Source organism: Motacilla alba, chromosome 3 (genome assembly GCF_015832195.1).
Source record: "Motacilla alba alba isolate MOTALB_02 chromosome 3, Motacilla_alba_V1.0_pri, whole genome shotgun sequence".
In the NCBI taxonomy this organism is placed as follows: Eukaryota; Metazoa; Chordata; class Aves; order Passeriformes; family Motacillidae; genus Motacilla; species Motacilla alba.
The window spans coordinates 70142041-70156371 of NC_052018.1; the positions used below are offsets into that span (position 1 = coordinate 70142041).

Consider the following 14331-nt stretch of genomic DNA (forward strand, 5'->3'; position numbering starts at 1 on the left):
TTCCAGGCTCCCCAGGCTAGGAATGTAAAGTAAGCATATTCTTAAACAGTTCTTTAAATCAGGCTTCTGGAAAAAAAGTTCTGATAAAAAAGAACAACCCTCACAGGTCTTGCTGACACTTATAAATGAGACATCCTGAAGTTTTTCCATTTTGCCAGCCTGTCAAATGTTTTGTAACTGCTTGAGCATTGCGCAGAACAAGTTTGTAAAGCTTGCAAAAATATACGCTTATCATAAAGAGGGGAAAAGGAGCTGAAGGAAGTCCTGTGAGACAGTGCCTGATCCTCAGCGTGGTTAGAGCTCTAGGAATCTGTGACATGCAGAGGGATCAGGGCCAGATACTACCAAGGCACATTCTCACAGCCTTGAATGCTGTGTGACTTCTTCACCCAGTGTTTACTACATGGAGGGATCACTGTGAGACTATTAGCTCCAACATCACCAGAGAACATACACGATGGTTTCTGATGGTGGTCTTCTGGAGACCCAATATTATTTGCCTCAGTAGCAGACTCACAAACTCTTCAAATTTTGTTTTTATCCCATTCCTGCCTACCACAGTTTTTACCCTGTTCCTACCACACTAACCATGTATTATTTAGGTGTTCAAGATTTTTGAACTAAGCTGTTAAAAACCAGCGGAGGCATCATCCTGTGAAGAGAAGATGAAATACCAAATTCATGAAGTGATTTACATCTTTAATTACCACTGTAGCTGTCAAAACCTGAAATGTTGATATTTGTTCAGATCTGTTGCCCAGGCATTTTCTTTGCAGTCAGTCAGGTTAAAGAGTGAGGTCTCAGGGACTCACTTGTTGCCTGGCAGACCACCCAGTACCTAGTGCAGCTTTCTTGTGCTGTTGTCAGTGATGGCCTCTTTTTTCACAGGTCATCCCGTTGTCTGGTTTTGAGAAACTGTTAATATTTCATTTTGGAAGCCAGTAATCTCCATGTATCAACCTTCCTGCACAGTGGTAATGAGAGCACACACAGACCAGCTTCTCCATCAAGGGACATTCCCTCATTTTCCAAATTAGCTCTAGCTTTGCCAAAGCTGCTTGTAGCAGCTGTAACCTCCTCACAGTCCCACTAGAGCTCATCAGATGCCAAAGAATCTGTTCCTGGGCATGCCAAAGGACCATGACTCCTAACACCCATGTGCCTCTCTTACACCCAGCTCAGGATTCAGAAACATTTGGGAGTTCCCATCTCTCATTTTAGGAGTCATCTCCAAGAAATATTTCCATTCTCTATTTGAAGTAGTCACTGGAACAAGGCTAGGGCCTTACTTTTTATCCTCTGGGCAAGTGACCTCCTGAATTTATACTTTCCTAATGAGTAAGGATGTTTTCTATTCTGAGCCAACCTGGGTTCCTCTGGCCTTGGAGGGCTTGTGGACACTTTCTTTGGCAGATGGATTTCCTGCTCCTAGCAGAGGTGTGGAAGGCTGCTCTATGCACTGAGCTACTGGAGAGGGGCACACACTCCACCTCCAGTTTTTGAAGGAAAGGTTTCAGCCACTTACCTGCCAACTCAGCTTTGAAACAGAGTGGTAAGTGCTAAAGAGAGTGAGCAATAGTTATGATGGACATCTTAGACAGCATGAAGGACAGTATTATGTACTGGGCAAACCAGATGATTCATCCTGCAGCCTCATCCATGCTTTCTGACAGTGGTCAACAGGCACGTCAGTAAAGGAGATGCAGCTGCCCTTTCCAGGTTTTGAAGAGGATTCTGAAAAAGTCCAAAGAGCCTTACAGAAAACAGGCAGACAGGGAAAGTGCTGGAATGGATAAAAGGCTCAGTACAGGACAGGAAACCAATGAGGAGTATAGACAGCAATGGGGGAAGTGGTCAAAGCTCTGCAGAGGTTTGTGCTGGGAACTGCACTCTTCACCATTAACCACGGTTACCTCACCACGGGAGTGAGCCACAAGGTGACAAAGTTTCCAAATGATGTGAAGCTAGGCAGGTCAGCAAGGGCAGTGGCCAGCAGCAGGGGATGAGAGGCAATGTGACTGGGTCACACATCGGCAGATGGAGAAGCGTGCTGATAAAGAGGTGCAGGTGGGAGTAAACAAACCCACAGGCTGCACGCTCGGTGATGGGCTCTGGCCACCAGGGATTATGAGCTCTTCACAGGATGCTCCATAGAAAAGGGCAACTCAGTGTTCAAGAGAAGTGAAAAAAACAAAATGACTGCCAAAAATTACTAGGAACAAAGCAGAAAAAAAATATTTTTCGACATCTGGGCAAGCTGCAGCTCTCAGCACACCCACACTGTGAGAGACGAATGGTTAGAAAATACATGTTCCTGTTCAATTCCGCCAAGCTGGAGGCAGGACCCGATGGACTTTTGGTCAGGCTCATATGGCAGCTGCGTGGGATTTTTGAGGAAGCTGCTCCTGGATTCCTACAGGAAAGCTGCGAGTCCCTGTGGGTAGCTGGTATGTGGGACTGTAACACAGCACTGGAATGACTTTGGGTTTGCTCACAGTTTCTCAGTTTTCCAATCATGGTCGGGGCTGAAGGTCTAAAAGATCAGTACTCTATTTTTTCTTGAATATCAATTAATGTATCACAATAGAAAAATGACAAAACCCAATAAAACCTTATTAAATAAGTTTTTAAATTAGAATATTTGGTCAACACAGCATTGCACAAATGGATTTTCAGATGCTATTTGAGAAAAGTTTAAAGTGCTTTCTTTAAATACTTTGCTCTTACAGTATGAAATAAAAATAATTTTACTTAATTTGAGCATGAAATGGAATTACTAAATTCAGAATAAATTAATACAGAAAATAGTTTTGAAGTCCACAATAGAATTATTTTAAAGAACAAACCTAGGGTATTAACCTATTAGGTCAGAAGGTTTGAATTTGCTTGAGGCTGCAGAATAAAGGATATAAGTATATGAAAATAGGGAATATTGCATGAACAAAAACTCAAACCAAGAAAAAAGCATTCTGAGTTCAGACCTTCTTCTGCTATTGAAATTCTTAGTATAAATTAACTCATTATTAAATTGTTACAATAATCTATGCAGGCTATTCTAACTTGTCTGATCCTCTCACTTTAATTTCAGCAGGGTAGAAAATAGGACTTTTGTTTCATTGACAATCAAGGTGATTCTCATCTGTGGAAATCTGTCCCATATTACTCATGTCACCAGATCATCCATATAGCTTGATTTGTATCAAATAGGCCTAAATTTCTTGTAGCAGATACTGTCATATCCTGAAGTATAATTCACAGATATAGTGGGTTTTATCACTGATGGGTAATATATATTAATTCCTGTTTTATCCTGTGCTAAATATTATATCTAAACTTACTAAGAGCTGGAATTAAATAATCTCCACATATTTTTGAAGACATGCCAAATTCTCCTCCCTAGCATACATATGCCCTTCTGCCTCTGCCAAATGTGCCAGCAAGGCTTTCTGCAAAATACATATTCTAGTTCCTGTTAGTGATATGTAAAGAGGACTGAAAAGTTATCAACTTCATACTGCAGCAATTTGGACTTTAATCCATTTAATTTATCTTCAGAGGCAACTGCCTTGAAATTCCATTAAAAGTGCTGCATTCAAATGGGCCTGATTATGATATTCTACTTTGAATTTTATGAGGTGAGGAGTTCCCCTAAATACTGTCCTTTTTTATTATTAATCAGAATTCATGACCAGAATCCACAGAGAAAATGGAAGATACTGGGTGCTTTTTACAGTAGCAGCATTGTGGGACTGAAAAGTAACCACGTGCAAGAAGTAACCCTGATTATAAGTTACATGTTCTTGATATTATTCTGCATTCCATTATTGAATAAAAATTGGATTGAATCTTACAGTGAGTTACCTGGTGAGGTCACTGGGAGTTTCACCACTTACTTTGAGGAGTTATGGAAACAGAACTGCTATTAGAACAAAAATCAGATATGAGCAAAACTGTATTCTGGGCAAATTTTGATCAGTCTGTTCACATTTCAGACTGAACAAAGGGTTGAGAGATGGTAAAAAAGCCAGTCTGGATTCTCAGCAGGAAGCTACTGTAATAATTATCCAGGCATTTGAGTGCTACATGTCTTTCTTGAGTAATAGTTTTATCTCCAAGGGAATTCAATCACTCACATACTAACATAAAGAGCACATTTATATCAATGCATATATACAGGGAGATAAGTGAATTCATGCTAACTGTGGAGGCTCTGCTGACTGCACTTCATCAAAAACAACACAACCTTCTTTCATTCTTGAGGAGCTTTCAAAAACTCGGAGCTGCTCGGCTTTCACGTAAGCACAGTTTTAGACAGAAGACTGCTGTAGCCCATTGGTTTCTTCCATAGTGAATTTCAACTCCACCTGATTTTTCTCCTAGAAGCTAATGGTTTAACCTGCTCTTGAACCTCCAACACAATGCATTTCTTTGGTCCTAAGTTCAGATCAAGATAGTTGGAGCATCTGTTCTCAGTCAACCAATAACTAGATACTAGTGGGGACTTGACACGGACTTGAGCGTGCTCACAGTGGTTAGAGTAATGCACATATAGCCACAGAAGTCCTTACATGATTTACTCAATGATCTCCTGGAAGGAAGGAAGAAGAGATGCCTCCTCACCTCTCACCAGCAAACTCATCAAAAGCTTAGTCTCCTTTAAAAAAAGACAGGTTTGGCTAGGCCCATGTGGGCACTGAAGTACTCAGTGTAACTCCACGCAAAAATACATTGCACGCAAAAATTCTAGTTTCTATTTTCTCTCTGATACTTGCCTCATCCTCTTTGCAGTGAGAAAGGCTTTTGCAACCCACCATTCCTCACTTGTTTCAGTCAGCTAAAGAAGACAGACTCATGCCTTTTTCAGTCACAAATTAAATATTACCCCTACTGAGAGTTGTGCTAGGGAATTTGAGGTGATTGTGGAAGAGGCATTTCAAGCTCTTACCTCCTCACTTCTGTACTTTTCGTGACTGAATGACAAGGCTTACAGGTTTCACACTTGTTTGGGTTTTCTCAGTTGAGGAGGCTTAGGGTCAGAAGTAGTGAAACTGAACTAAATGTACACCTAATACTTTCGGAAGAGCCAACATACAACTTTTGTATAACCAAAGGGTGCTTGATCTCATGTCAAAATTCATGCCTAGAGTAGGGCTCATAAAATTTCCAGGCTGGGTACCCCTGCATTATGTTCAGAGAGAGGAGATCCATGTGTTTGGAACCAGGCAGCTAACATGGGAAATCAGGTACCTGATTTCTCCAATAGATGGTGGGCAACTCTGCCTAGAGGCAAGCCAGCTCCGCACTGCTGGAAACACCTTGTTTCCTGTTGCCTTTGATCTTATGCCGCAGTGGCTGTCAGCAAAGCTCAGTGAAGACTACAAAGTGAACCTACTCTTTCATTGGCCAAATTCCTGCTTCTGCAGGATGCTATCCAGGTCTGCAGTGGCATCTCACAGTTTATAATTAACAAAGATTAACTAGACTGTGGACTAAAGGTTGGCAGTGGTGCTCCAGCCAAGTGGAGAGAGCTGCTTACTACATAAGTGAATATGCTGTACTGAGTATAATGTGCTAGGAAAGCAACAACATAAATAATCCTATATATGAGCCTTGTTGCTGGGAAATTGCTGGGGAATACATGTTGAGCTAACTTAGACTTTTATGTTGAACTAGGAGTCTTTTTGGAACTCTGGCTCTTACACTGAGCAACAAATCCTACTGTTTACGATTGTCAGCCATCAGAAAATTTCTTTTACAAGATTTATAAAATTAAAATACAGGAGACAGTGAATAATGCATTCTGGTGACTTCATATTTATTTTTTTACTGGTTCTTGTTCCAACTTCTCATGGGAGAAGCCTGTAATTAAATAGGTGGATTAGTAATCTGCTTATTTTTTGAAAGCAAATGCCTAAATTGATTCAAGATGACTACAAAATGCACCTTACTTTATTTAGGGATAAGTGGGTGAAATGTAATGGTCTGTGATCTACGGAAGGACTGAGAAGATGATCCAATGGATGCTGTCATTCTTAAGTTCCATCATTGTAAGTGAAACTACTGTTCATCCATTGTGTGTACATACTGTCTCATTTCAGCCACTAAGGTAAGGAAGCCTAGATAAATCTTTAATAACTTCTTTTTTTGCTTTGTGATGCATTAAAACTCCTGCTCTGGCATTAGTTTAGTAACATCAAAATGGTCATATTTTATTTTTGTATCATTTGAGGAGGGGACACAGTGCAGAAGTAATGAGTCACCTCCAAACCTATAACTCATGAGTTTGCACAGGTGAGATAGTAGACAAAATAACCAGGGGGACATGATTAAAGATAAGCTAGAGGGACTCCCCAGTGAGTAAGCTAGCACAGCTAAGAGCAGCTAATTTTGAGGCTGCTTAAGCCTAAGAAAGCATGGTGCCATTTGGGAAGTGAGCCAGGTGTTATGCAAGAAGAAACTCCTCACGCCTTTGGAACAAGATCTTGGCTATCTGCTCACATATGCTCTTGTACTAACTGAAAATACTGCAAGGAATACAAAAATTGGGCAAAAGCTGCCTTGGGCCAAAGCCAGAGTGTAATTACTGTCCATGTGTACTTAACACTCAGTACCCACAGAAGAAGATACTGCTTTTCTGTCAGCTGAGTAAGTGACATTATCCTGCGGTAATGGGGTGCATGCTGGTAGGTCCAAAGGAGAAGCAGACACACAGCAAACCTAAACCCCCATTCATGTGAATTTGTCACCACACCATCACCTTCACCAGTTCTGGTCAGGAGAAGGAGAAAACTGCTACCATAGCTAAGGAGCAAGAACCGGGTGACTTAAAGTGCCCTGACTGCTCACACTGAACACTGTCCCCTGTGCAGAGAGGCTGGCTGAGCAAAGGCGACCACTTTCAAAGTCCTCCATGCAGAAGCCAACACAAATTCCTTGCCAAGGCTGCTTCAGTGGAGAAGCACATCCAAATGCACAGCCCTGGCTAAGCCACCAAAACACCGGCCTCTCTTGCTCACCAGCTGCTTCTGTTTTCTAGGATGCACAAGCACTGCATAGGTCTGTCATGTATGGCTTTCGTGGGACAAAGACCAGTGGCCACCAAATCGCGCTTCTACAGTTGTGAAGTCCTGGGTGAGATGTTCACACAGGCAGCCCTAGTGCTCAGTTGTACAAGTATTGCCTGTCTACCAAAACCTTTGGATGCCATCAGCAGAATGCTGCTAACAGTTATACAGTATTTATTCAGAAATATATTTATGCAGAATTTGAGCTTATTTCCCTAAAAGAAAGCTTTAGTCACTGATTTCAATAAAGTAAGGCCCTCTCATGGCCACAAAGATACGTGTGGAAAGTTTGGGGGTCCATTCCTATCTGCTGTAGGTCTTTTCTTGCCTGCTCTGTCAAAAGATGTGCTGCTTGTTTTTAGGCAAGTTGCTGCATTCTGCAGTTTCTCAGCTGCTCCATCTGCAAAATGAGGATAATAAGAATCTCCTTTCTTAAAGAAGCTGGTTGCTACTCATGGAAGTTTTTGCTGTGCTTGGGATCCTTAGTTTGTGCTTGCTAAAGAAGTAATAAAGATTTATTATTAAAGTGATTACAGTGTTGATACGCTTTTGATGAATTCCCTGCAGGCATGCAAATACACTAAAGGCCAAATTTAATTCTCATTCATACTTATACAAGTCCCCTGCCACTCCAGCAATGCAGGCAGGGTTACTCCAGCTGAACATGTGGTTCATCTGGTTCCACAGCAACTCAGTTTAGATGTTTATGCGCACTAACTGATAGCAGAGAGGTGTCTTTTTTATAAGAAACTTGGAATATCACCAGTCACTCATTCCTGTCAGAACAGTGCAGAGTAAATGTGCTAAAGGGGAGGCTGCAATAGCATTTCCTTGGTGCTGAAAGCCTGAGAATAAGCAGCTCCTAGTAAGGGCTAATTAAGTGGAGGATGTGTTTTCTCTGGTGTGATGATTGTTCTGCAGTTCTTTGTCAAAGCTGATGTTACCTGCCTCTGGAAGATCTTAAGATGCAGAGCAAGAATGGAGATATTTACCTCCCCGGGGAAGAGAAGTCAGTCCTCAAAGCACCCTGTGCTTTCATGTACAGACTGGGTGAAACCAGTCAATTGGCTGGTCTGAGAGGAATGGCCACTGCAGTGTGGACAGCAATTGGTGAGAAAAACAACAACAGAAGGAAGAACAAGCACAAATCAGGCCCCAAGCATACATTTCTCAAAATATGAAGGGTGTACAATGGTACCAGGCACAGAAAACACATGGTATGGTTACTGCCTGCCTGAGCAATGCATGTAGACACAGTTGTCTTTAAAAGTGCTGGTACAGCAGGCTCCAAGCATCCTGATGATTCAATCTCCGAAATAATTTGAAATGGCAGTCACGCTTCTGAAAGCACAAAGTCCTTATCTTCCTTTTAAAGCAAAGAAGTCACTGCACCAGCAGGAAAATACAAGGAATGCTGGAGGGCTTTACAGCAATGCATATCAATGAAAGGCTCCTCTTGGCTAACCATCCCAGAATGAAACATATTCCTAGTGGTTCTGCCAAAGATCCTTGAAACGCTTTGATGGTGGTTGATAGGGGAGAAAATAATCATAACTATGAAGCAGATGAAAGTTTTTGTTGCCTTGTTCTTAGCATTGTCTACACCTTTGCAATGGACTTGGACTATCAGAGGAAGGCAAATCTTTGCGAGAGGTACGGCAGCCAGACCAAGGGAAGTCAGCAGTCCACACTGTGCCAGCTGTCTCACTTTGTTTTTGCCTATAACTATATTTATATATTTTTATATGGCTTTAACACCAGCTGGCAAAATTAGTCAATGTTGGTCTGAAAGGAAATGCTGTCAATTGGTTTGGGAAAGGAAGCTCTCAAACGGAGCCAGTCTGTTTCATTAAAGAGAAGAAAAGAAACTCCAGGCCCTATCATATGCCATCAAGGCAATTTAGATTTTTGCCACTGATGGTAAAGTAAAAAGGAATCTGAAGTAAAGAAGAAAAAGTCCAACTAGGTCAACAAAGTCCCTGGTGGGCAGCAATAGGGTATCTGAGAGCTGGTATGCAGAGCAGACATGGAAACGCTTGAAAGGATTCAATTTTATGGCACAGTGAAAGATTGCTCTGCTTCAGTTTCTATATAAGGTAGATAATAAACTGTATTTGAACTGGTAAAAGAGGAATGAGATGACCCACATTTCAAAGCCGGAACCTGGTAGGTTATTATTATTTATGATTCATAAAGCTTGTGCAGTGCACCAAAAGAAAGGGAGGTGAGCTCCTAGCCCAGAGGAGCCTCCAATGCAAACCTCGAGAGAAACACTCTACTGTGCATGGGGTCAACTCCCAGGGCTTTTTAAAATTCTAACTGTAGTGTAATGAAGATCACGCCTGCTCTTTCCATCAGAAAACTGGGATCCCTTTTCCTATCTCTACAGTAGGTGGTTATTATGGTATGGGAATGCAACAGCTGAATACTCTGTGAACTGAAAGAACCTTCAGGTACCCCTTACTTTCCACTATTACTTGCTGCTTTTAGTTCCTTTTCTCCTCTTGCACATTTCTTCATTTTCTCACTGTCTGCTCCACAGAGCTTTTGCTACCATTTTTTCTTTTCCTTTATTCATTTCTCAGTTTTTTAGTATTAGTTTTTTCTTTTTCATGAGCTTTCTCTGGAGTCCCACGTTCACATTTTATGTCTTACTATTCAATCATTCCCTTTTTTTAGCTTTTCTTCCTCTTTGCCTCACTCTGCTCGTCTCTTTTCCGCCTCTCCTCCTTCCATTCCCCCTGGCCAACCTTTTTCTTTCACCAACACCATTTTCTCAACCAATGACATATCCCAGTGGTAACCCCCAAACCAGCAGCTTTCCCTTTGCTCTTCCTTCAGGAACAGAGCTCTATATCCATCCTTCAGACAGGCTCCTCTCCCTAACCTGCACCCTGCCTTTGCATCACCCCTCCATCTCTAGGACAAGGCTTAGAGGTTTCTACCCAAGAAAACAGCTCCTCACCCTCAGATTTCTCCAGGAAACCCTTCTGAGCACATCAGCGTCCTTTTTCCGGCCATGATCCCTGAAAGTCTTCAAAGGTCCCAGTGGTCCCTAAAGGTCTGCCAGCCCCCATTGCTCTTTGGCTCTTATAACCCTCCTGGCCATAAGACTCCAACTCCACAGCTACCATGCAGCTGGATTGGCAAACAGAGGTGAGGACAGATGGCTGGAACACGGGGCTGCGTTTCTCACATCGGGAGAACAAATCTGCCGAGCATCTTCCTTCCCTCCTGCCAAGGGTCCTGCACGGCAGATACCAGCCCACGGGTTTGTGGGCTGCTCCCGCGCCCCGAGGGGAGGTCCGGAGAGGTGCTCTGCCTCGGGAGTAAGGGAGAGGAAAGCCCCGGGGCTGAGCAGGGCGGTGGACAGGGGAAACGCCGGCGATGCCCGGCGGCGGGGGAGCTGCGCGCCCCGTGGGTTCCCCCGCCGCCCGCGCACGAGTCGCGCAGTCCCCCGCCGCCGGGCATCGCCCCAGCACCGCGCTCGGTCGCCCCGGAGCATCCCCGGTCGCGGTACCGGGTCTCCCCGGGATACCCTCGTCCCGCTCGCAGCTACGTCGTTTACCTTCCACTTTCGTGAGGGTGAGGACGGGGCTGTTGCAGGCGCTGAGCGGGGCCACCCTGGCCGAATGCTTCTTCATGGCGAGCCCGTCGCCGGCGGCAGCTCCCCGCCGCCCCGCGCCTACATCCTGGCGCCGCCGGAGTCCTCTTCGGCGGCGCTCTCCGGTTCGGCTCCCGGCCCGCCGCCCTCTGCCGCAGCACCGGGCGGCGGGGGCTGGGGCTCGCCCGCCCGCCCGCTGCCGCTCGGGGCTGCTGCAAACCCGACGTCACCGGCACGGCCCCCCCCGCCCGCCCCCAGGGCTCCCGGGGCCGCCCCCCGGGTCGAGGCGGGGGAGGCGCCGCGGCCAGAGGCGCTGCGGAGCCCCCGGACGGCGCCGGCCCCGCGGTCCGGCTCCGGCGGAGGTCGCAGGGAACCGGGACCGTAATGCGGCTGCGGACACCGCTCCCGCTGCCGCCGGTGCGCCAGGGATCCCCGGAGCGAGCCGCGATCCCGGCCCCGGCCGTGGCTGCTGGCGCTGGGCTCCTGCACCGCACGGAAAGGGCTCCTGGCTCATCGCGCTCTGCTTAGTTCTCTTCGCACTGTCTGAGGGAAAAGGAGAATTTACACTCTCCGAACAAATTCGTTATTTACTCACTATTATCCCTCCTTTGTTTTCCTTCAAGCCCAGCCACTATTCTGGGTCAATTTTCATCAGTGCCTTTAGTAATTTCTGCCATCCTCGCCACAGCCTTTCTGTTCCTGCTGTATCCTCTTGGAGGGAGACCAAAACTCGACCCAGCAGCCAAGATGAGATACTCCATGGATTTACCAATAATACTCCAACACCTGCAGTCACATACTCTACAGCTTTCTTAACATAATCCAACAACTTCTTTTTGGCACAAAAAGGTACAAAACGAAGTATATCCATACCCACACACGTTAAATAAAATGTCACATGTCATATGTCACAACTGGATGCTGCTGGTATGTAGCAACCTTTTATGGTGTTTTTGTTTTTTTCAGCAATAATTTAAACATCCTCAATCATGACATACCAACAACGTGTGAAAGAGCTACCCCTCTGTCAGAGCACAAAAATCTAACTGGCATTTATTAATGAGACTTAATGCAAGTGGATTCAGGAGACAACTCACCACAATGAATGAGCATGAAAGATGTAAAATAGATTTGTATCGCTGTAAGCAGAGCACCAGAACTCACAGGATTCTGAGCACAGTGACCTCAGCACTCTTTTCTCCTTGTGATTTTTTCTGTGGATATGAAAATACTCTGCAGATTTACCAGGTTCCAAACTGAGATGCGTCAGCAGACAGGGTGCAAATACTCAACATTTCTTAAGATCTGGTCAAATTAAAATGAGTGTACTTTGCAAACAAGACTGGGCAGCCATCAATACTCCACAAACATTCCAAAGTATTCTTTAAATAGTAGCTACTGAAAATCAGTCCTGACAGACTTTTCAGGAAACCGTGGGAAAACACCACCTTACTTCTGCTGGCTAGAAAGTTCTTTATATTTTAGAGGCAAGCTTTCTCAAGGGGTCAGACCCACACTATTAGTTTGCATGGGTCTCATTGGTTGATCGGCAGTCTGATGGAGCTCCGTGGTGTTTTGCACTTCCTATGCCTCTTCTGTGCAACCTTTGGGATGAACCTTATACAAAAATCATTAGGCCACTTTCAAAGTGATTCTTCTGAAAAAATAATCACATGCTTACTGCCAAGACTACAAAATATCAGCTTGGTCAAATGATTACTGGTTTTCATGGTTATTTACAAGACTTTTTAGTAGAATTGTCCGACCAATTCAGCTTCCTGGGATGTTACAGATCATAAGCATTTGAGAACCATGGGTCCATCTTGTTTCATTGCACTATTTAGTCTCAGAGTCCAATTGGTTTCTGGTTATTGAAAGAAGTTACATAAAGAGAGGCAGATTTCACCTCAGATGGTTCTGTCCATGAAATGTTTTGTGATGTTGCAGTGCCTGTTATCTGAGGGTTTCAAAGCACATTATAAAATATTAACTTCAGGCTCACTGGTAGTTAAAATACAGCCACATAATTTAAGAGACTCCCTTAGATTCAGGTGACAAGTAACACTAGAACCTGGAGAACTCTGTCTGGCTTCTGCTCTGAGCAGATCTTCCAGGATCATCTCAACCTCTGCTATATAAGGAGGAAAACACTAAATCAGCATTTTACATCCAAATGTCACTGGTTTTCCCCAGAAGTAAATGGCTGCGTAAGGATAATCAAACTTCTCTTCTGGTTATACCCATAATCAATGGGATGGTCATAAGAATTATATTTGTTAGAAAGTCTTTGTTGCTGAGCACTTACATTCTTTCTTTTTAATAGGCTTATGCTCTCTTCTTTGTTAAAGGAAAGACATGGTAAGTACATTCTTTTACTTGGAGGATGGTGCTGCCCACATAGAAAGTCACAGAGAAAAAATGGTGTTTTGGATGACATTTTACTTTAACCATGTGTAATATTTCATGGTTTGCAGAGTTGTTGACACATTTCAGGCTCACAATGTTTTATTTAAGCCCAGAACTCCAAACGTTAAAGACATGTATGGCAGTAAGTCTCTCCTGTGGCTGGCTGGCCCCTCTGCAGCTGGTGCTGCAGGAGAGCTAAGAGGCATCTTGTCCTCCTTCCTCCTCTGATGATGCCTTGCACGGTCACAGCACTTAAGCTTCCACTCCTCAGTGTTCAGTTTAGTCACCCAGAGAAGATTTCAAAGCCATTGAGGACATTCAGTATACAACTAAGACTGGCTTCAACCATGGGAGAGGACATCCAACCGCCTATGGGCTCTTGGGAACCTTTTGCCCCATGTATGTGTGAAGTACAGCTGATTCATATTCAGCTCTGCTCATCTCCAACCCCTGAGCATTTTAACAGTCTCTGGTTTCTCTTGCTGCCCTTACAGGCACACACACTTACACCAGAGATCCACACTAGGCCCCTGTCTAACACTGTGCATAAAAATACCAGCCACGTATCACAATAAAAAAAATGTTGTGTTTATTTAATGAAGACTAGGGTGCCTGAGGACTGTGTTCCAGGGACTCTTCTGTGGAAGCTGTATTTGGCAGCAGGCTTGTTACTTTCTGTAGATGCAGCATCCCCACCTCCCCAAGGTTTAACACATTTACTACTGGATTACATTTAATTTCATTTACCGTAAGCATCTCACAGTATAAGCAATGCAAAATTGATTCACACGGGGTAAATTTTCAAGTCAAATTAATGGCTTTTTAACCTTTAAAACACCACTCCTGTATTCTGGAGGAGAAACTGGTGGATGTCTGGGCTGTGGACAGCTTACAAATGTGGATAGAAAATCTCCAGCCTTGGAAACTAGAGAATGCAGATTTTCATCATCAAGAGCAAGAATGTGAAAAAGGGAAGGTCAGATTAAAAATTCAGGATAAGGCATTCAGAATTTGCCCAGGTTGAAGAACTTGTAGACTTGATGGAACTAGTTTTTTTAGAGTTGGCTACCCTTCTTCATTTTAGATTAAAAAATTATAGTAATTGGGTTGGTTTTTGTACTTACAAACCTTTATACAAGTGTGCTAACAATTAGCATCACACTGCTTCTAAATCTATGGATCATAACCTCTTTATAATTTTTCATTTTTATTTATTTATTTTTATTTATTTATTTATTTATTCTTTATTTACACAGG

The 14331-nt window shown here is 43.7% G+C and overlaps 1 protein-coding gene across 2 annotated transcripts in view; it reads right to left on the reverse strand.

The window, feature by feature from the left end:
* SLC35F3 (solute carrier family 35 member F3) overlaps nt 1–14331 on the reverse strand; it is a 162384-nt gene that overhangs the window by 49216 nt on the left and 98837 nt on the right. The window contains exon 1 of one of the 2 annotated variants that reach the window (XM_038132691.1): nt 10633–11231. The exons of the other annotated variant lie outside the window; for it this stretch is intronic. Coding sequence (XP_037988619.1) covers nt 10633–10708 — 76 coding nt within the window. The 5' untranslated portion in view covers nt 10709–11231. Of the gene's footprint in view, nt 1–10632; nt 11232–14331 lie in introns of those variants that run through there. 2 annotated transcript variants of the gene reach the window in all.